Source organism: Phacochoerus africanus, chromosome 3 (assembly GCF_016906955.1).
Source record: "Phacochoerus africanus isolate WHEZ1 chromosome 3, ROS_Pafr_v1, whole genome shotgun sequence".
In the NCBI taxonomy this organism is placed as follows: Eukaryota; Metazoa; Chordata; class Mammalia; order Artiodactyla; family Suidae; genus Phacochoerus; species Phacochoerus africanus.
In genome coordinates, this window is record NC_062546.1 from 122,814,877 (window position 1) to 122,838,091 (window position 23,215).

The 23,215-nt window shown below is 48.0% G+C and overlaps 2 protein-coding genes across 5 annotated transcripts in view; one reads left to right on the forward strand and one right to left on the reverse strand.

The window, feature by feature from the left end:
- ARHGEF4 (Rho guanine nucleotide exchange factor 4) overlaps nt 1-7,945 on the forward strand; it is a 264,639-nt gene extending 256,694 nt beyond the window's left edge. The window contains 7 exon segments of the mRNA XM_047772583.1: nt 1,158-1,390; nt 1,748-1,877; nt 4,279-4,410; nt 5,244-5,487; nt 6,121-6,198; nt 6,744-6,835; nt 6,838-7,945. Of these exon segments, the coding sequence (XP_047628539.1) occupies nt 1,158-1,390; nt 1,748-1,877; nt 4,279-4,410; nt 5,244-5,487; nt 6,121-6,198; nt 6,744-6,835; nt 6,838-7,119 (1,191 nt within the window). The 3' untranslated portion in view covers nt 7,120-7,945.
- Nucleotides 7,946-8,467: 522 nt separating this feature from the next.
- Nucleotides 8,468-23,215, reverse strand: part of FAM168B (family with sequence similarity 168 member B) — a 43,566-nt gene continuing 28,818 nt past the window's right edge. For all 4 annotated transcript variants that reach the window (XM_047772587.1, XM_047772584.1, XM_047772585.1 and 1 more), the window contains 4 exons: nt 15,425-15,567; nt 15,144-15,321; nt 13,301-13,426; nt 8,468-12,895 (listed from right to left, as the gene is read on the reverse strand). In XM_047772587.1, coding sequence (XP_047628543.1) covers nt 13,314-13,426; nt 15,144-15,321; nt 15,425-15,567 — 434 coding nt within the window. In that variant the 3' untranslated portion in view covers nt 8,468-12,895; nt 13,301-13,313. The remainder of the gene's footprint in view (nt 12,896-13,300; nt 13,427-15,143; nt 15,322-15,424; nt 15,568-23,215) is intronic.

The window sequence follows — 23,215 nt, forward strand, 5'->3', positions numbered from 1 at the left end:
CAGCAGAGGGCCTAGGCTTTGGCCCTGGAAGGATTTGTGTGGGTCAGAGGTGGGCCCCTTGCTAAGCATCCTAAAGGCTGTTCACATCACATTACGGGGTTTCTCCCACAGTGAACACCCTGGAATTTAGGTTGAATTAGTGCTTCTTTTCACTATGAGTGACAGCTGACATTTAGTCAGATCATCGGATTGATCTGGGTAAGAAGGATTCCTCCTGGCTTTGCCTGATAGGGGAAGCACTTGTTTTCTCCCTCTTCTCAACCTGGGGTTGAGAAGACCATGCCTAGCCCAGCCCACCCGGGAGAACCCGGGCTCCTATTAGCCATGGGTGGTTGGGGAGGCCCTTCCGCCTCTCTCCAGTGGCAGGAGGAGAGCTGATGAGGGAGACCTTGAACTGCCCAGGAGCAGGTGGCGAGTCTGGGCATCTGAATGAGTGTGGGATTTGGGTCGTTATTCAGCAGGCAGAGTTGTGATGGGGGAATGGGAACTAGGGCAGGTCTGTCTGTAATGGGCATGTTATCAACATTCCCAAGTGTGGCCATCACAGCAGCCTGCTAGCGAGCCGGCAGCTGCTCTTCCTTTCCCACCTAAGTCCACAAGGTCTTCAGTCATTGCATGGCAGACCTGGTCTCCCTCTGGCTCCAGGTAGATGAAAGTTACACAGAGAAACAGGCACATAAGTCTCCCAAACGACACAGGCAATGTGGATATATCTGTGTCTTGCGGTGTTGAATTAAATTGACAGGGGCTGTCCTTCCAATGTGAAGCCAGAGCTTTGTGAGAAAGAAGCAAGACACTGGGATGAGGAGGAAAAAGGCCCTGGAGGCACAGCCATTGGCTGTGGCACCCATTTGATTTCTCTTAACCTCTCTCTCCTTTTTGGCCTTGGTATCGCTTATTAGCATCATTGATTTCATGCAAAAGACTGGCATAGAGTCAAAATATCTGCTGGGGGCCCTGTGGAGAAAGCCAGGTGGCGATGGGCACACACATGCCTGAGTTTTTTGGGGTCTTTCCCTGAGTATGATTCTGCATAGCTTGTACCCAAAGTAGGCAGACAGAGCCTGGGCCCCATAACCTCCTGTCCACCCCCTTCCCCACACTGCCCATGGCCGGGGGGAGCAGGAGAGTTGTCCTCACTTCAGCTGTGCCCGCAGCAAGCGGACTTCCAGATCTACTCAGAGTACTGCAACAACCACCCCAACGCCTGCGTGGAGCTCTCCCGCCTCGCCAAGCTTAGCAAGTATGTGTACTTCTTTGAGGCCTGCCGGCTGCTACAGAAGATGATTGACATCTCCCTGGATGGCTTCCTGCTGACCCCTGTGCAGAAGATCTGCAAGTACCCGCTGCAGCTGGCTGAGCTGCTCAAGTACACACACCCCCAGCACAGGTAGGAGGGTCCTGGGGTCAGGAGGGCAGCCCCAGGCTTTTCAGGCCCCAGGTCAGCCAGTCTGTTGAGGCCTATAGTGGGCTGGGCACTGCCTTGGGCACTAGGGCGACAGCACAGACTAAAACATGCAACAGTCCCAGCCCTCTCATGAGCTGTCCTTGCAGGAGGGGAGAGGGCATGAATAGGATGTTAAGTTCTGATCTGTGATGCGCTTACAGAGAAGGGGGGGCACATGGAGTGGGGGGGTAGTGGAGAAATGACCCAGGGGCACAGCCCCAGGTTAGCATTGCCACAGCGGCTCCCAGCCCTTCTCTGCTCTTCATCTTGAAGCCCTCTTCCATCTTGGGTCCACCCCAGGGATTTCAAGGACGTGGAAGCTGCCTTACATGCCATGAAGAATGTGGCCCAACTCATCAATGAACGGAAGCGGAGGCTCGAAAACATCGACAAGATCGCTCAGTGGCAGAGTTCCATAGAGGACTGGGAGGTGAGGGTCTGACATCCCAGAGAGTGCCTCTGGGCTCAGCCCTAGCTTTAACACCCTGAGAAAGCTAGGGGGGAGCCAAGCTGGGAGCTATGCTCCAGGGAGGCACACAACAAACAGGAGCTGGGGCAGAGAGCTGGTCCTTGGCTGGACTAGCCTCAGGCCTTGAGCACTACTCCCAGAGCAGGCTTGTTGGCCTCCTTCCTGCTGAAGAGCTCAGGACACGTGTGAAGTGCCCCATGCTCCTCCCAGGGTGCAGGCAGCCAGCCTCTGAAGCCAGACTGGTTCCCCAAGTTTGAGTTAACTATTGGGGCTCCCCACAGAAGGGTTAGGCTTGCCACAGCATGACCAGAAATGGATTGTTACCGGTCGGGGCCTCCCGGTTCCATTTTCCGGGCCTGCACAATCCCCTCATTGTGGGTCAGTCTCCCCTTCTCAGGTACCACGGAGACCTGAACTAATGGCGACCCTCCTGTCATGTTCTCTCCACCCCCACCCACCAGCCATAAAAACCTATGAAAATAGGAGTTACTGTCTTGGCTCAGCGGAAGCAAATCTGCAGGTTCGATCCCTGGCCTTGTTCAGTGGGTTAAGGATCTTGTGTTGCCATGAGATGTGGTGTAGGTCACAGACATGGCTCGGATCCCATGTTGCTGTGGCTGTGGTGTAGGCCAGCAGCAACAGCTCCAACTAGACCTCTAGCCTGGGAACCTCCATATGCCACAGGTACAGCCCTCAAAAAAAAAAAAAGAAAAACTATGAAAATAGAGATTTCTGGGCCCCACCCTAGATATATGGAATTAGAATCCCAGGGAGTGGGGCTAAGTGTTACAAGTTTTGTTTAGGTTGTGTGAGTTTTGTTTTCCTGATGGTTGGTTCTGAGGCCCAGCCCTAAGGACCTCCACAAACTTATCCCAAACTGAACAGCTGCCAACAATGCCTGGCTGTGGTTTGCCTTTTCCTGGAGGAACCAGAAGCAGTAGGGCTTCTTCTGAAAGTATGACATCTGACAATGGGACTTCAGCAACTGGGTACACTGAGCTGGAGAAGACACCCCCCACCCCCCTGCTTAACTCTTTGTAATAAAAAGACCCACCTCAGAGTTCCTGTCATGGCTCAGTGGTAACAAACCCAACTAGTATCCATGAGGATTGGGGTTCGATCCCTCGCCTCTCAGTGGGTTAAGGATCTGGCATTACCATGAGCTGTGGTATAGGCTGCAGATGTGGCTCAGATCCCACGTTGCTGTGGCTGTAGTGTAGGCCGGCAGCTGTAGCTCCGATTAGACCCCTAGCCTGGGAATTGCCATATGCCGCAGATGCAGCCCTAGAAAGACAAAAAAAAATTTTTTAAAAGATCAGCCTCGAAGGTTACCTCCAGCCAACCAGGTCTAATTATTCTCTAGAGCACCACTGACCAATTAAAGTACCAAGTGAGCCACACAGGAAAATTTACATGTGCCAGTAGCCATCTTTAAAATACAAGAAAGGGGAGTTCCTGTAGTGGCACAGTGGAAACAAATTAGACTGATATCTAATGAGGATGTGGGTATGATCCCTGGCCTTGCTCAGTGGGTTGGGGATCTGGTGTTGCCCTGAGCTGTGGTGTAGGTCGAAGACACAGCTCAGATCCTGCCTTACTGTGGCTGTGGTATAGGCCAGCAGTTGTAGCTCCAATTTGACCCCTACCCTGAGAACTTCCATATGCCACGAGTGTGGCCCTAAAAAACAAAACAAAAAAAAAAAACAAAAAAAAAGAAGAAGAAGAAAGAAAGGAGTTTCCTCATGGCCTAGCAGGTTAAGGAAGGATCCTCCAGTGTTGTCACTGCTGTGGCTCTGGTACAGCTGTGGCATGTGCTTGATCCCTGGCCTGGGAACCTCTGCATGCTGCATGCACAGCCAAAAAACAAAACAAAAAAGAAAAAAGAAAAAAAGAAATAGATGAAACAACTTTAATGATGTTTTATTTAACTCAATATATCCAAAATATTTTACCATGTAAGCAGTGGATAAAATATCATTGGTAAAATAGTCACATTCTTTATTTCATACTAAGTCTTCAAAGTTGGTATATCGTTCCTTTACTTAGGTGACACCTTCGACAGAGATTAGCCACATTGCAATCCCTGGCTGCCATGGGACCCTGTTTAGCAGAGACAACAAACTTGTAGGTCAAACCACCTTTTTACTTGCTCCCCTACCTTGGGCTTCACGAGCAACCCTTTCCTCTATGGCCGGCTGCTTGCTACAGACTCTGGCCAGGTGGAGGCCACAGGCAGGCAGGGCCAGTGGGGATCCCAGCCAGCCAGCTAGCAATGGAGGCAGGATGCAGAGCTCAGCAGAGGGGGCTGCTCTAAGCCCCAGGATGGGGGCTCCCAGCTCACGGCTCTCCTTGGGTCCCTCAGGGGGAAGATCTCCTGGTCAGGAGCTCGGAACTCATCCACTCGGGGGAGCTGACTCGTGTCACACAGCCACAAGCCAAGAGCCAGCAGAGGATGTTTTTTCTCTTTGACCACCAGCTCATCTACTGTAAGAAGGTACCAGAGTCAATCTTTCCTGCTGGACGAGTCTGTTCAGAGCAGAAATGAAGGAGGGAGGCCAAGAGCTGGGCACAGCTGCCCAGAGAAAATGGGCCACCCATAGGCAATTCCTCCCTCCCCATGCCCCCACCCTAGTACCGCAGCCCCTTAGGGCCAGTAGTCAGGCCCCCTGGTCAGGCCCTTAGGGCCGGTGGGGTGGGTGGCCAACAGAGTGAGCTTATTGGCCCAGGACCACAGGGTGGCTCTCACATTCTGACCAGTACTGCTGACCATCCTTCCTGACCAGTCCCTGCCTGCTCCTCAAGCCAGCTCTTTTGGCCCTGCAAACCTCAACTCTCTCTCCTTAGCATGGGGATTCTCCCTCCAGCTGCCTTCAGGCCTCCTCTTAGCTGCTGGCTTCTACTCCCCTTTCAAAACCTGGCCCAAGTGGCCCTGGCCTGGCAGCCCTCCTGAGCGCTGGCTCTGAGCCCAGCCCTGGTGGACTGATGCTCTCTTCTGCTGCACAGTGCGGGCCCTGGCCTGCTGTCTGTTCCCGTGGCCACCTTTCCATGAGACTGTGGGTGTTTAGAGACCCCCCCAGGCCAGCCAGTAGCTGTTCATTGATGGCTTCTCCGCCATGGGTTCAACACGTGGTCGTGGGCCTTGCACGGCTCCCTCTTCCTCCTGAGATCACCTTCTGCTGGGGAGGTGGATGTGCAGACCAGCGGCCCTTCCAGTCACAGGGCAGACAGTGAGGCAGGGCCTTGGACCCTTGGAAGTGGTCAGAAGAATGGGTCAGGCTGAGGGGCCAGGCAAGCAGGTGGGCCAGGGGCTCATGGTATCTCCGGCAGGACCTTCTCCGCCGGGACGTGCTCTACTACAAGGGCCGAGTGGACATGGATGGCCTGGAGGTGGTAGACCTGGAGGATGGGAAGGACAGAGAGCTCCACGTGAGCATCAGGAATGCCTTCCGGCTGCGCTGCAGCCCCACTGGGGAGAGCCACCTGCTGTGCGCCAAGAAGCCAGAGCAGAAGCAGCGCTGGCTCAAGGCCTTCGCCAGGGAGCGGGAGCAGGTGCGGCTGGACCAGGAGACAGGTGCGAGATCCCACCCGGCCTTGCTCTGCCGCCATGAGAGCAAGCCTTCTTTGCCTCCCAATGCAGAAAAGCAGCATGACCTTGAGGCTGTGAAAGGCAACTCTCACCCCTGAAGGGCCCCTAGAGTTGAGGCTCCAGGACACATCTTGGTTTTGGCCTCAGGCATGGGTCTGCTGGCCTGTCAGGGGGTCTCTTCCACCACATACACTCAGCTGGAGGGGGCAGTGGGTACCAGAAGCCTTCCCCACCCCCCACGAGCAGGGTGCTTCCCCACTACATTCTCCTCCTGACCTTGGGCCCCTGGCCGTCACATTGGGCCTTCCCTACTGTGGAGAGAAAGGATGCTAGCCAGCAGACAGTCTGTGGTCAGGTTGGGGTGAGCAATGGGGTAGTGTGAGGAGTTCCCCGGGAAGAGCACCAGAGCACCCCCTTGGAGAGTCTCCTCTGCCTGGGCCGCCAAGGAGGCTGGTGGGGCAGGATGCTGAGTCCCCGTGGTATATTGGGACGCCAAGTGCTGATGGTGGTGCAGGGTACAGAGACTGCGCTGGTGCCAGGGCAGGGGAGGAGGGGAGGCGAGAGGGCAGCTGGGATCTCTCAGGGAATCGAGGGTCTCATTTGCGGCCCCCTGTTTAGGCTTCTCCATCACCCAGCTGCAGAGGAAGCAGGCCATGCTGAATGCCAGCAAGCAGCAGGCCATCGGGAAGCCCAAAGGTAAGCAGTGGTGGTCCTACCTCCACCCATGGCAGCCTGGCCCCCACCACAATCAAACTGTTTTCTGAGCTCCCCACCCCACCAGAAGCAGAGCTAGCACCTGGGTCCTCGGAGGTACCCGTTGCCCTTTGCAGTGTGTGTTCCCAAAGGTTGGTGGTAAGGGACCAGTGGTGAGGAAGGCTGCCTAGGTACACAGTTGAGTTCCTGCCCCCATCCCCTGAGGCCCCCCAGAGCAGCAGCATCAGTGCCAGCGCTCACTTTCACAGGCAGGACTGCTTCCTGGCAGCTGTCCTCACCACCTCCTGGCAAGGAGCTGACAACCCATTCCTGCAGGGATGTTAAATGCTGCCATCACAAGAGCAGGCCCAGGCCACCTGGCCATCACCCCCAGCAGGCTATGGAGGATGGCCCAGGCCCTTGGGTGTGGTCAACCCCAGGACGAGCAAGGGTGGGTGTCAGGCAGCCTGTTCCACCCAAAGGGGCGGCTGCCACTCTGCCCGCTTGCTGCTACACACCTCTGACCCCAGCTCTCCTCCCCTGCCCAGCCCTCGGCCGGCCCTACTACCTTACGCGCCAGAAGCACCCGGCCTTGCCCACCAGCCTGCCCCAGCAGCAGGTCTTGGTGCTGGCCGAGCCCAAGCGGAAGCCGTCCACCTTCTGGCACAGCATCAGCCGGCTGGCGCCCTTCCGCAAGTGAGCCCACGCACCCGGCCCCATGGCACCATCTGGATCTGCGCTGCTGGCAGCGTCCAGCTTCTCCTTGAGGCTCACCACACCCGGGCCTCCTCTGCCTGTTGTGCAAACTGGAAGTTAGTGGGGCTGAGCATGGGAGGTGCTCAGTGCCCCCGTTCTCGGTTTCTTCCCTGCCACTGGGGCGCTGAAGACACCTGCCGGCTGGAGAGGCAGGCCCCCAGCACGTGAACCTCCCACCACTCTCCAGGCCTGTGCAGGGGGGACCCCTGGGAGCCACAGCTCAGGACCCCCCACCAGGCCAGTGCGTGAGAATGGCTGCTTTGGACCCTCTTTGAACATTTAATCATCCCTCCTGCTCCCATTTCCTCTGGGCAGGAGACTGTCTCTGCCTTCAGCCACCTGCAGAGCCAGGCGGTGTGCTCCTCTGCCCTCCAGTTCTCCTTGCAGGCCCCCAGCTGGTGGGCCAGGTAGCCCGCATCCCTGGGGGCTAGGAACCAGGAGTTCTGTGCACAAAAACCTCTGGCCTAGAGCCTGCCCGTTTTTGCCTCCCAGTCCCTCTCTCGACACTTCTGGCTGCTGGACACCCTCTCTTCACCTGTGATTGTGTTTGTTTATAGTGGAAAGAAAACAAAACCATTGTCAGCTGAATACTTCTGTCAGAGCTTGTGACCAGTCCACCTGTAGCTGTGGGATGATTCCAGAACCTGGTTCCAGTTTTTTTGTTTGATTTTGTTTTTCTAACAATGGAGAAAAAGAATTGTTAGTGACACAGACAGATTGCCTTACCCTAAGTGAGCGTGAGAAGCCATAAGGACTGAATTCTGCAGCCCAGCTTCAGGACAGACCCACTCAGAGGCTGGTGGGCACATGGGTTGGAAAGAAGCCCACATCCCGGGGTGGGAGGAGGGCAGCCCATGAGTGCGGCTGGGGCCTGGCTCGGGGCGCAGAGCTGCCCTGTGGCCTACAGGAATTCAGCAGCATGTACAGTCACTTGCACTATACCGTCTCCAAGCCAGAAACCATTTAATTTCATAAAGAAACTTGTGAAAAATAACCTGGCGGCCAGCCCTTGTTTTCTGTTGGTGTCTGTGCATTTTTCTCCTTCCACACCCCTTTCTGTCCCAGGCCTTTCCTCATCCTTGGAAAGAGCCAGCAGCACCCAGTGGAGAATATAGTTGCAGCCCAAGCCCCCAGGGCGCTCTCTGGTGGAGGAAGGCTCAGTGCTTCAGAGGCTCCCTCCCCAGCTGCCCTCAGAGTCCATGGTTTAGCTGAAGTTACCAGCAAATGGGAGTTTGGGGGATAGGCAGTCTGTCACCTTTCTGGGTCTCAGCATCCTCCTCGGTGTAATGGGGGAGAATGTGTCTTCCTCCCAGGAGGACCTGTACCACAGGCCCAGAAAAGGAACAAGGGTGGCTTCCCTCCCCTTCCCCACCAATCACACAAATTGCCAAGGTCACTGCAGTTCAGCCTGAAACCCCCAGATCTCCTAACTGGAGAGAACCTACACTATCTCCCATCCAACTCAAGCTGCCTGGAGATAAAAACCCATAGGGAAAGAATCATGAAAACAACAATATGCAACACAAGTCAATCTTTATTGAAAACTGCAGTATTAATACATAACAATTCTTATTACAATAAACGTGCTTTTAAGAATTTTAAATCTGAGCTCATCTACTCATCAGATTGCATAAAAAATTAAAATAGTATGAATTTACACATAATGGAATTGGCTCAGGATGGATGTTCTACTCCTTTTTATTATTGATTGACACCTTAAGCTCAATGCAGAGGTGAGGGGTGCCTTTAACACTGGAAGACGATGCTGACTTAAGCTTTAAAAAAGTACCAAGAGAATGGCCTAAAAAAACAGTATTTAAAAATCATTAATTAAAAAATAATAATAATAATAAGGAACCATTTCCTAGTCGATAACAGTGGCTTCCCAGGGCCTGTCTTGAGTGGCTGTCATTGCAACTGCTCCAGGGACACAGAAGAGCTGCCTCAGACCCAGCCCAGCTATTCTGTGGACGCTGGTCTGCCCAAGGACCCACAGGAGACTCCAACAGGGCTGAGGCAGCCCAGATAAGACGCTCGTCGTCTCCAACACACCCATCCTGGAAGCACAGCCATCTCCTGAAGCTCCCGACAGGTTCCCCAGACAAAATGCTGGCCTTGGTCTTCCTGTCCCAGGTGGTGTTAGTCCTGGGGACTCAATAAGGTTCTGTTCTTCAAATTAATGGGGTGGGGAAAGAGACAAATCCTCTGAAACATTTTAAGAATAACTGCAACTTTCTACCTGGAAAGATCAGACCCTCCTATGCAGCATGTCATCTGCGGGCTCCTTTCAGAAAGCTCAGGTTGAGTAATAAAGAGCTCAGGAGAGAAAACATGCCAACATTTGAGGTGTGCTCTAGAGAAGGGACACTTGAGCCGACTTTCCTCTTCGCAGACCCCTCCTTAGAAAGCACCAAGAGAACCAGAAACTGTCTCCCACCTCAGGCCCCACACCCCCTAAGCCTACCCTCATGCCACCAGAGGGGGTCAGACTGGTGTCCTGTTCTGTCTGGGCAATGCCCAGGCTGGCAGGAGCTGGGGTGCCCAGCCATCAGCTACCAGATGGGGGAGGTGGCGGCCGGACTGATCAGGGCAACACTGTTTCTAAATGCTTACACAGCACAGGTGAAGAAGTCTAGGTTTTCTTCTTAAAGTAGGCCCCAATACTGATGCAACCAGTGCCACCGATTAGCATGTCGCAGGCGCCTAAAATATCTATTTCCTCTTGCTTCTCAAGTGCCGATGCCAGCACTGGAGCGAGGCACTGCACACCCAGCCACGGAAGGGCAGGGTGGTACTGAGCAGGCATCCAGCCCAAGGCCCAGGACCGCCCTCGGCTCCTGTAAACACTACCTTTGCATAGCACTCGAGAAACAGTCACAGAACACACTGGCAGGCCTAATGACCAAACCAACAAGAATGTTTGGAAAAGACTGAACACAAGAGACAAAAGGTTCTGGAAACGCCTCTGTGCCTGGTGCCACAATCAGCCCTAGCCCTGATGACGCTTCTCAGACGCAGCAGGCTGATGGGACCACCATGCATCACTAGAGATTCAGTCAATTGGCCCAGATCTAAACAAGGTTTCTGTGAGCAGAGAAGCATACCTCCTAAACCTCAGGGGAGAGGCTGTGGAACAAAACTGTTTTCAAATATCCATGATGAAATCCATGTTTACAGGAATTAGTTCCTTCACTTGCCTGTCTCAACTTTTACAATAAATGCAATTCAGCTGAAACTCAAATTAGGAATGTCACATACAAAAAAATGCAAAATTTCTTTGAATGTTCTACTGTTGTGCTTAGAATATCAAATTATGCAACTTTATAAGAGAAGTTCTATTCCTTAATTTTACTGGAACTAAATGCTGCTAAAATTACAACATATGATAATTCTGTTACTTTTTGTTACGTCCAGATTCTTACCTGCTAGACAAGATCTACCTTTCATATTTGATAGGTGGATGCCCTGATAGTTTCAAAATTGAAGAGATTTCCACACAGATGTATTCCATAATGCAAAAGCATTTGATGAAGTCTCCCATTCAACTTCACAAAAGGAAAGTAAGATTTTTAGAAATTATAGGGGAGAAAGTGTTTATAACGCTGATGTAAATGGGGAGAAAACGCAACCCACTCTTCTCTCTCTTGAAAACACCATTAATTCAGTGCTTGTGAAAATACTCACCCTATATGTGTGCCAGTCTCAGGCAAGTCTGAAGAAAGAGCCTATGTGACTTTTCCCATCTTCCTCCTGAATTCCAATGACTGCAACCCTTACAGGTAGTCGTGTGTGTGTGTGTGTGTGTGTGTTTGGGGCTTTTAAAAACCATATACTAAAATCATCTTCTAATCTATTACACAAAACTGGGGAAACCAACTTCTGTTACTGGATCAGTTCAGCCCATTAGAACATATACAAACTGTCCACTACAGAGGTGGAACAAAGAGTTACCAACAAAGAGTTGTAGAAGTGGACACAAATGGTGTGTCTAGGGTAAGTGGCTGTCACACACACACAAACACACACAAGTTGGGTTAAGTGCTCTTGAAACAATTTAAAGTACTTATCAGTAAACACACTATGTTACAGACATTAGGAGTAAATCTTCTGTTTACAATGATCCATGCAAAAATATTCCTAAACTTCTTATAAAATAAAACGTGAAAAAGAAAATTATGAGGAGTACTTACTATAAAAAATAAGGTTACCAGAGGCTCAAAGGTCAGGGGTCCCATTCACCAGCCAAGGCTGAATGCCACACCAGTGCCAGAGCCCTAACCAGCTGCCAGAACCGTAAGAAGAGTAAGGTCCCCTCCCCAAACAAGGCCCACAGCACTTGTAACAATGATGGGGTGAAGCCGAGGCACCCAACCCCGACAGACTGCTGAAAGGGAACAAACCCTTACCCCCCGCCCCCTCTGACTGCATCTGAAGACACACACACACACACACACACACATCCATCGATACAAGTTGGGCACATTTAGGCAAAAAAATCCTCTTGGTTTCTTATGTACAATATTCAGATTCTAAACACAAAATCCTTTCCGTAATAAACCCTGGCAGGTAAATGCATTCTGATGCTGCCTGGCCCTTTGCTATCCACAGCTGCTCTGTGCTAAGTGTTCTCAGCCGCAAGAAGAGATGGGAGAAGAGGCTCACAGAGACAGGCACCAGCCCTCCCCACCTGCCCACACCCACCTCGAAGAGTCCCCTCCAGGTGGTCTCAGAGGAAAAGTCCCCATCAGGTGGAGATGCCTAAACACGGCCACAGCACTGCCTCTCTACAAGAAACAATCAATTTCAAATAAAGTTTGTTCCCTTTTAATAGTTCTTAAATATACAACTTTCTTCATAACACACAGCTGAAATCTTTGCCTTCCTTGTGGGAGGGAGAGCTGCAATGCCTACATAGTTTTCAGGTGACTCAAACATTTCTCTGGGGGCAAAAAAAAAAAAAAAAAAAAAGAAAAAGAAAAGAAAAAAAAAGGAATGCTTTTCAGAGCTAAATAAAGGAGAGGCCAATACCTCCTCCAAGTCCAAGTGTGGCAGTTTCCCTTATACCTATCTTCCACCCCAGGGAAATAATTTAGTTCCACATAGGACCTTTCCAGTAATGACAGAGGAAACATCATCTCTAAGAGATTTGTAATGAAGATTTAGACAGCAGAGAAAGTTGCTTTGCTGATACCTCAACCACCTCGTGCCCCTAACTGTACTGGCCACCCTACTCCGAACTGTCCTGATGATCCCCACGGATGTCCACAGCACACTGACCCCAAGAGCCTACATGGAAAGAAAGCCATTAACTTGGCTGCACTGCACACAGAGGCGGGCCTCCCCACAACCTCCCCATCCCTGCAGCTCTCTCCCAGTTGGGTCAACACAAAAAGAATAGATGGCTGGAATCTCGAAGTCCATGTTTCCAACTGGCAACCCTCGTCAACCCCAAAAGGCTGAAGAATCATCCAAGAGATTTCAGATGTTCTATGAAGAAATTCACTGTTAACACTTATAACTTTAAGACTCTGCATACATTACAACAGTGCATTGGTGATACAAGTTGTAAAATACTCTCCATTCCTTTGGATTTTGCATATGATGGTTCTGCATCAGTCACTGCAGGTAGGTTGAGCAAGCTTTGTTTCTGTGTTTGTTTTTTAACATGCATTCAACTAGATATGATTCAGAATAGATTAATACTCCCTTTTTTATCATTACAGTTAGCTAAAAAATTGCCTGGCAGCCCACCAAACTGGATTTGCTTTAAGACCAACCCACAGAGTCAGTTGGAGACTAAGGGCGCTGGGCCCCATGGGCCAGCTGTAGTAGTGTTGAGCTAAGTGTCGAGAGCATTAAGAAGAAAAGTCCTGGTTGGAGGCCGAGGCCTGCAGCACCAGCTGTGGAACCTCCGTGGTGTGACTGCACAGCTCCATCCTCAAACCTGGCGGGCGGACAGAAACACAGACACAGTCACACACAGCAACCCTGGCATGATTTCTCCAAAAAGGAGATCTTTCAACTGAAGGAGGAGGAAATCCACTAGGACAAGAAAAGGCAGCAGCAAGAACTGTGCCTGGTTCTCACGGAGCCCAAAGAGACTTCCCGGTACAACGGGAGACTTACTTCCTGCAGGAAGCAGGCAGGCGGGAGACCAGGGCACAGCCAAGGTAGGGGACAAGGTACCCTTCCTCCTGGCACTTTGTAGAGTCCCAGGAAGGACAAAAACGTAAACACTGCCTTCAGCCCAACACTCAGGTAGGGTTTTTCTCATCAGAGATTTCCCACTCTCCACTTTAACTGATGTACTTTAGTCAAGACTTGGCCCTGGTCTTCCCAAGTCACTTACATTTGCAGGGTGATCACCACTGAGGGGGCACGTAGCTGTAGGTGGGCGTTCCTGGGGCCCGATATGTGGGCACGGTGACAGGGTGGGGGGCCACAGGAGTTGGGGAGTGGGCAGTCAGCAGAGTACCTGGAAGGAAGAGCACGCATCTCAGAGGAGGGCAACACCCCCCGCACCACCTGACAGGAGCACTCCAGCCAGACCCCGTTGGCAAGGAGGGAGGTGAACAAGAAGGGGGGGGGGCCTGACCTATGGTGCTAGCAGACCCCTTGATTATATACGAGTCAAAGCTGTATTAACACGGTGGGCTCGTACTGATAACATGTTCTGCAGAAGCCTTGACGGCGCCCCCTCATACAAGCATACTGGATTATTCTGCAGATGAGATGATAAAAAATAAGAGTTTCTTCAGCCTTAAAAAAGAAGGAAATTTTTCATCTGCTACAACATGGATGAACCTTGAGGACTTGATGCTAAGTGAAACAAGCCAGTCACAAAAAGACACATACTGCCTCAGTGCACTTACATTAGGTCCCTAGAGCAGTTAAAAAAACTGATAGTGACAGAAAGGAGAATGGTGGTTGTCAGAGTCTGGGACATGGGAGAGGGGAGGTGTTTAATGGGCACAGAGCTTCAGTTCTGAAGATGGAAATGTCCTGGAGATGCATTTCACAACAGTATCTTGACACCACTGACCTGTGTGCTGGGAAAGGTTAAGGTGGTGATAAACAGCCGAAGGGGGGTGGGGAGGGAGGGAGATTCCTAACTACATGAGCTCCTGAGTACATTAGGCTAAGCTTGTTATTTCCCCTACAACTGCGGTAAACTCAGCAGCTACTTGTGTCTGCTTATAGATAAGTACCACCTCATATCTCACAGCCTTACCTGGCCTCCCTCCACACCCCCGCCTCCTATACCTGCCAGGGTCTGCCAGGACCTCCCTCCACGGGCCTCAAACACAGTTTCTATCTGTGCCAGACTCCTCTGCCTTCATGGGTTAAGTATAGGAAAACCAAATAAAACAGACACCCTGAGCAGAAACACACAATGCATCCTGAAACAGCCCTCTCTGACACATTTTCCTTACACTGAAGGTCTAGAAAAAAAAAAGAACAAACGGTATTTTTTTGTTTTAAAGTCCCAGCCAGAGGCAACCAACAGCGTCCCCACCAAAGACAACTCACAGGCCAACAGGAGGTAACCTAACCCCTAGAGATTCAAATCAAGCCCTCAGGCGCTTTGTGGTTCCGTGGAGACAAGCTCATCCTAACCAGGGGTCTCTTCTAGATGCAGTTGATTTTCGTGACCTGGGGGAAGCATTAGGAAATAAAGTCGATGTATTTCTACAAGCAGCTCTTATCTCTATGAACACAAGACCAGCTTCCCCAGATTCACGAAAACACCCCATTAAGCAACTTGGCCTACACCAAAGGGAAGGATCAAGAGGGCCAGCCCCCCAGATCACAAAGTACCCACTCTGTTCAAGCTTTACATGCTCACTGTGGGGATCTGGTCACTCCTTGTCCCTACTGCCAAGTGGCTCAGCACCCCAACAAAGTGGCCCCATCAAATTCAGAGAGGGCTACCCAGTCAGTCTACACAGTAGGTACCTGCTTCATGGTTCGAAACCCCAAGCTCCAGTTTCGACTGGAAGGAAAAGGGAAGGGGAAGGAGGGGAGGTAAAGAAAAAGATAACAAGCTGGACCTTCCCCAAAGAATCAGACATCCTTTGAGACCCATCAGGCCATGAAAAGTGAACACCAAGGGTCAGAGCACCAGTGAGCTCTCCCTTCCCCAACCCCCACGATGGGGAAAGAGAGCAGGTACCCCAGGACAGAGGACTCACCTGCTGACATGGCCATAGTGGTCCCCGCCACCATGCCCATGGTGACCCCGTTGCCTCTAGGTGGAGGGATGGGAGCAGGGTACACCGTTGCCGGCATGCCATTGGGCTGCACCACCGTGGTGTGGTGGATGACGTGAGGGGGTGCTGCATACAGGGGCTGCGTGTAGTACGTGCCTTGCTGCAGGAAAGAAGAGAGACAAGTGTCACAGGGTCCCACGCCCAGGACTTCAGAGCCCTGAGCGACCAACCCTGCCTGCAGGCACAGCACACCCGAGGCCTACCTGTGCATACGGGCTCTGCTGGGGGTAGGCACTTCGCACGGGGTACACAGCTGTCTGGTAGGGGTTTGGGGAGGAGGAGTATGGCGGCACTGCCCCGCTGGTGGGGGAACAGGACACTTTGTAAGGTGTGCCAGGGGTGTAACCTGAAACAAAGAAGCCCACAGCCTTAATTCAAACCCACCTTCAGCCAGACACGGCAGAAGGACCATGTGTGCAGTGAGGGGCCCCACAGTGTTCCAGCCCCACAGCAGTCACAGCTGACACCTGCACTGAGATCTGCTTTCATTTCTTAGACTTTATGCTGCAAGTGCGTGTGTGCGGTGCAAAATGGGGTGAGAGGGAACAGGGATGGGGTGACACCAAAGGAGAAAGTTCTACAGAGCATATACTCACAGAGGAACAGAAAAGAAATACCTGTCCTGTTGGAATATAAATTAGTATGCCCTTCCTGGGGTACAATTTGGCATTAAAAATATGTATATATTTTAACCCCACCATTCTACTTCTAGAAATTTGTTTTAAATAAATAAGCATGGCAGTTCCCATTGTAGCTCAGTGGTAATGGACCTGACTAGTATCCACAAGGACACAGGTTCAATCCCTGGCCTAGCTCAGAGATTGAGGATCCGGCACTGCTGTGAGCAGTGATGTGGGTCACAGATGAGGCTCAGATCCAGCATGGCTGTGGCTGGTGGCTACAGTTCTGATTTGACCCCTAGCCTGGGAACTTCTATATGCTACTGGCACAGCCCTTAAAAAAATGAAGAAAAAGAAAAAGAAAGAAGCATGGCACATGAAAAGATGCTCCACATAACTAGTTATCAGGGAAATGTAAATCAGAACCACAAAGAGCTATCACCTCACACCTGTCAGAATGGCCATCATCAAAAAGAACACAAATAACAAATGTTGGCCAAGATATGGAGAAAAGGGAACCCTTACACACTTTCGGTGAGAATGTAAATTGGTGCAGCCACTATGGAAAACAATAGGGAGGTTTCTCATAAAACTAAAAACAGAACTACCCTATGACCTAGCAATTTTACTCCTGGGTATTTACCTGAAGATACATGCACCCCAAAGTTCAGAGGAGCAAAATTTACAACTGCCAAGATATGGAAGCAAACTAAGTGTCCACTGACAGAGGAATGGATAAAGACGATGTGGCAGATGTATATAAACATTATTCAGCCACAAAAAAAAGAAGGAAAATTTGCCATTTTGCAACATCAAGATGGACATGGAAGGTATTAATGATAAGTGAAATAAGTCAGAGAAACAAATAACTGATATCACTTACAGGTGCAATCTAAAAAAATGTAACAAACTAGTGAATTTAACAACAACAACAAACAAAAAGCAGATTCACAGATACAGAGAACAAACAAGTGGTTTCAAGTGGGAAGAGGCCGTGTAGGGGTAGGGGACTCAGAGGTACAAACTAACAGGTATAATATAAACTATAAGGAGATACCATACAACACAGGGGATAGAGACAGTATTTTATAGTAACTATAAACGAGTATAACCTTTAAAAGTGATGAATCACCATATTGTACGCCTATAACTTACATGATACTGTACATAAACTATATACTCCAATTAAAACAGAAAAAACAAGAGAGTTCCCATCATGGCACAGTGGTTAACAAACTCAACTAGCATCCATGAGGACAAGGGATTGATCCATGGTCTTGCTGAGTGGGTTAAGGATCCAGTGTTGCTGGTCACAGACGTGGCTTGGATCCCACATTGCTGCGGGTGTGGCATAGGCCACTGGCTACAGCTCCAATTCAACCCCTAGCCTGAGAACTTCCATATGCTGTGGGTGCAGCCCTTAAAAAGATAAAACAAACCAACAACAACAAAAAAAAAAAATGAAGAAAGAAGCATGGATTTGAACTGCAGACATGTTCATTACAGTGTTGTTTATTACAGCAAAAACAAAGGAAAAACTTGTCAAACACCAAGTCTATGGTGTAAAAAGACTTCTGGTCTAAGGTAGCAGGCTGAACAAAAACATTTGCCTTGGTCCCTACCCAAAATGAAAAATAAAGCAGATTAATAAATAAAAAGACATAAAATCACACAGATCAAGAAGGGAAGAGGAAGAGAAGACATTTTAGAACTTAAAAAGCAGAAGTGGAAAATGACGTAGCAGACTCAAAATGCAGTCCTCTCAGCCAGCAGTGAGGAAGGTTAAGCAGCAGCCTGACACCAGGAAAGCCCTTTCTCCGACTAGAAATGGTCAGCGCTTGTTCCCAGGCAGTGACAAAGGGTCATGATATGGAGGAATGGCTAGTAAGCAGGAAGATGGCTGGCTCTCCTTCCAACAGAGAACAGAAGTTTATTCTCCAGGGAGGGTAAGAAGGGTCTCTGAACTGCTATGTTCGGAGCAGCTTTATCCATAAGACTGAATGTCTACCAGCAAAGCGTGCTACAACCATACACTGAAATACTACTCAGCAACCAAAAGGGCAGAACTATCAGCACACAAAACATCGGATAAATCTCAAAAAAATAAAAACAAAAAAAGCAAAAGAAGTCAGACACTATGACACATATGAAACTCTAGGAAAGACCAAAAACCAATCAGTGGTGCCCAGGGGCCAGAGGAATGAAGTCACTTAACTGTGGTGGTGTCACACATCTGTATACATGTCTAGCACACCAAACTGTACACTTACAGGAATGACTTATATGTAAATTATATCTCAGTAAAACCGCTTTCTAAAAATGTCTGAGGAGTTCCTGGTGGCTTTGCAGTTAAGGATTCAGCATTGTCACTGCTGTGGCTCGGGTTTGATCCCTGGCCTGGGAACTTCCAAGTGCCATGGGTGTGGTAAAAAGGAAAGACAAGGGAATTCCCACTGTGGCACAATGGAAATGAATCAGACTAGTGTCCATGAGAACTCAGTCGATCCCTGGCCTTGCTCAGTGGGTCAGGAATCCAATGTTGCCATGAGCTGTGATGTAGGGTGCAGACACGGCCTGGATCTTGTGTTGCTGTGGCTGCGGTGTAGGCCAGCACTTGTAGCTCCGATTTGACCCCTAGTCTGGGAACTTCCATATGCCACGGGTACAGCCCTAAGAAGCCCCCAATTTTTTTTTTTAATTTTAAAAAATAAATAAAAAATAAAAAAGCCTGAGAAACCATTTCTCATTCACCAGAAGGCTGACTGGTAGAGTGCTCACGCGAGATCCAGAAACAGTACTTGTCATAAAGTTACAGACATACCTCTCACAGGGCCCAATAATTCACTCCTAGATGTCTTCCCTAGAAGAATGAAAACGCATCCACAATAGAACTTGTAAAAAACATTCACCAGTCTTATTCATAATAGCCAAAAGATGGGAAATAATCCAAATGTTTATCAACAGGAAAATGGGTAAATTATGATACATTCATATAAATACTACTCAGTATCAAAAGGAAAAAACATGGATGAATCTCAAACCACGATGAAGTTTCAAAATATATCAGACATGGAGCACACACTGTATGATCTCTTTGTCAATACTTAACAAGTAAACATACTAGAAAGAACTTTAACAGAAATCGGGGAGCAGGGAGGAGAGGATGATTTGAAGAAGGCAAAAGGAAGTCAGATGATAAAATGCTCAGTATTTTGTTTGGGGCAGTAATTACATAAATATAACAACTGTCAAAACCTAAATAAATGGACATTTAATATGTGGGTGTTTTGCATAAATTAACTCATTTTAAAATGAGCTGAATATTAAAGTTTAAAAATTTAAACCACTTCACTGAACTGTGTTTAGCAATGTACTTACATTCTGTTTTTAATTTTAAAGAGAAAAAGAATGAATGACTCCCAGAATATAAACCAGTTTTTGTTTCTTTTTTTTAACAGCCTCACCAGTGGCATATGGAAGTTCCCAGGCTAGAGGTCAAACTGGAGCTACAGCCACTAGCCTACACTACAGCCACTGGCAACACCAGATCCTTAACGCACTGAGTCCTCGAGGGCAGGGATCAAACCCACATCCTCACAGATACTATGTCAGGTTCTCTACCTGCTGAGCCAAAACAGGAACTCCTAAACCAGTTTTAAATGATCTTTAAAATGCGCACACGCAAGAAAGAAGGCAGTCCTAGAGACCCTATTTAGAACCACCATGCACACTGGATGCCTGGGTCCTTAGACCTTAATGCCATGTTTTCTCACTTATTCCCCAGAATGCCCTTCACGGTGTTCATGATGAAGGTGCTGATAAAGATTCTAATGCTGGGAGTTCCCGTCGTGGCTCAGTGGTTAACGAATCCGACTAGGAACGATGAGGTTACAGATTCAATCCCTGGCCTCGCTCAGTGAGTTAAGGATCCAGTGTTGCCGTGAGCTGTGGTGTAGATTGAAGATGTGGCTCAGATCCCGAGTTGCTGTGGCTCTGGCATAGGCCGGAGGCTAAAGCTCCGATTAGACCCCTAAGCTTGGGAACCTCCATATGCCGTGGGTGCAGCCCTAGAAAACACATACACATAGACACACATATAACACACACACACACACACACACACACACACACAGAAGAGTCTAATGCCCCAAAGTCACACAGTTCTACATAACAGAGCAGGTGCGCAAACAAATCCAGATCCAGCTGCACCAAGCCCTGACTCCTCTGCCCACACCTGGTAATTCCCAAGCTCATCTAGTATCTGCTTTAAGGACAAAAGATCCTCCCAGGTTTCCCTATATTATTTCTGTGTTTTGGATTTTTCTTCTTTTTTTTTTGCCTTTTCTAGGCAATATATATAGTATATATATAGTATTAGTTTCAGGTATACAGCAAAATGATTCAGTTACATATATATATTTTTCAACTTATTTTCCATTATGAGTTATAACATATTACAGTAAATCCTTATTGTTTATCTTACATGCAGTTTTTATCTGTTAATCCCACACTCCTAATTTTTCCCTCCCACCCCTCTTTCTCTTTTGGTAAACATAAGTTTGTTTTCTGTGTCTGTGAGTCTGTTTTGTTTTGTACATAGATTCATTTGAATTGTTATTTGCTTTTCAGGGCTGCACCTGCATTATTTTTTAGATTCCACATATAAGCAATATGATATATTTGTTTTCCTCTGACTTACTTCACACAGGTCCATCCATGTTGCTACAAATGGTAGTATTTCTTCCTTTTTATGGCTGAGTAATATTCTGTTGTGTACACACATACACCACCTTTGAAACCAACTGTCTGCTGATGGGCACTTGGGTTGTTTCTGTATCCTGGCTATTGTAAATAGTACTGCAATGAACATTTGGGTGCGTGTACCTTCCCAAATTAGAGTTTTTATCTTTCCCAAATACATGATCAGGATACATGATTGCAAGATCATATGGTAGCTCTATTTTATTTTTTTAAGGAACTTTCATACTGGTTTTCATAGTGGCTGCACCAATTTACATTCCCATCAGGTTTCCCTATTTTACTTTGAAACTCATTAACTCCTATGAAAGTAAAAACAATGCCAAATTTGAATATACCAAATTTCAATTCCAGTTTTAAACTAAAAGAGACTCTCATGATTTGGAAAAGCAACTTTAAAGACAAAAGCAATTAAAAAGTCCCTCTCTGGAGTGGCTCACTTCCTAGTCTTTAAGAGGGACAAGAAAAGTAAAGTGATGGTTTCACACATATATACATATTAAAACTCATCAAATCGAAGCCTTAAATATTTAAATACTTAATTGCACACCAAATATACCACAATAAGGTTGTAAAACATTTTCTTTAATTATAAAGAAAAAGGTAATAGCGAAAGCAATTTTTTTTTCTTTTTTTTTCTTTTTGCCTTTTCTAGGGCTGCTCCCGTGGCATATGGAGGTTCCCAAGCTAGGGGTCTAATCGGGGCTTTAGCCTCCGGCCTATGCCAGAGCCACAGCAACGCGGGATCCGAGCTGCATCTTCGACCTACACCACAGCTCACGGCAACAACGGATCGTTAACCAACTGAGCAAGGGCAGGGACTGATCCCGAAACCTCATGATTCCTAGTCTGATTCGTTAACCACTGAGCCACGACGGGAACTCAAGCCATTAATCTCTAACTTTGCACTGACATTCCCAAGAGAAGACTCAGTGGCAACTCCTATTTCTCCATAAATGACTGACTGTCTACATCAGAGGAGGAAATGAGACACTAGTACCAAGTGGACACACTTTTCACCAGTCACGGTGATGGAAGCACTATACCAACAGAGTGGCTATTAGTCACCAACATCACATGCATGCTCGGGGCCAGGTCCCAACACAGCTCAGAGAAGGTCCCACCCTCTCAATAAGGTGCTGATCTCAGGGGAAAGTCACAGGGAAAGAGACCGCCAATGGAGCAACACTGACTCAGTCCTGGCTGGCAAATGCAGGAGCATACTGTCTCAAAAAAGGAAGTGTGCAAATGAAGGCAAAGCTCTCTCCTCCTTGAGCTACTCTCTTTCTCCCCACTTGTCACCAACTTGCAAGCACAACCTTGTAGCAGTGGCATTGCTGGGTTAACTCACAGGATGATGCTAACTGTGGTTCCACTGTCCTGAATTAAGAGATCCTTACAAGAGTTACTAAACTCACATCTGACCAAACGGATATCAGTTTTTAATAAAACTGTCAGACCATCAAAATATTCATAGAATTAGTGTATTTTGAGAACAAGTGCCAGACTTTAGCTTGAAAATCACATTTAGAATTTCTGGTGCTAGCCAGTTTCCATACAGTTAAAAAGAACCAACAAGGCCCCCTTTCTTCACTGTACAATTAAAAGACACTCATGACACAAATGAAAAACCTGGAAATATAAATACTAACTGTAGGATTGATAATATTAAAGAATTATTGTTATTTTTTAGGTATTTGTAAGTTGGTATTTTAAAGATAATACTGAAAAACTGATGAATATGACATCTGAGGTTTGCTTCAAAATAATATAGGAGAGGACTTCCCTGGTGGGCCAGGAGGTTAAGGACCCAGTGTTGTCACTGCTGTGATGTGAGTTTTACCCCTGGCTCAGGAATTTCTGCATAGCACAGGCACAACCAAAATACTAACGCTATTATTGGGGAAAGTAGCTGGAGCACAGATGAAAGAGATCATCTATAAGCTAGTAACTGCTAAGGCTATGGGCAGGTGGACTCGGTACTTCTGTGTGCTTGTGCATATTCATGTTTGAAATTTTCATAATAAAATGTCTTTCAAAGAGTTTTTTAAAGGTTTGGTAAACTTATGGATTAAAAGAAACAAGAGATACAACAAATTCAACCTTAAAAACAAATTGAACATGTAAATTTTTTGGCCATGCAAACATCATGTAGAAGTTCTGGGACCAGGGTTTAAACCCGAGCCATAGCATAACAATGCAGGAGGCTCAACTGCTAGGCCACCAAGGACGTCCTCAACATGTACATTTTGAATAGATCCTATTTCCAAAAAACTGTTTTTATTCTTCAGGACAAATGCGAAAATTTAAATATGAACTATTAAATGAAAGAGGGAATTGCTGCTTCTAAGTATGAAAATGGTATTGAGATCATACAGAAGAGCATCTTCATTTTGTTATGCTATGGGCCATACTGAGGCCCACACAGCAAGAGCCAGCCACAAAGGCTGTAACTCTGAATTGGATCAGCAAAAAAAAACAAAAACAAACAACAAAGCATACACACATCTTTACATAACAGATAAAGCACATATGGTAAAAAGACAGTGATGAACCTTGATGCTGGGTATTACAGCTTTCGCTGTACTGTTCTCTCAACTTTTTCTGTATATTTGA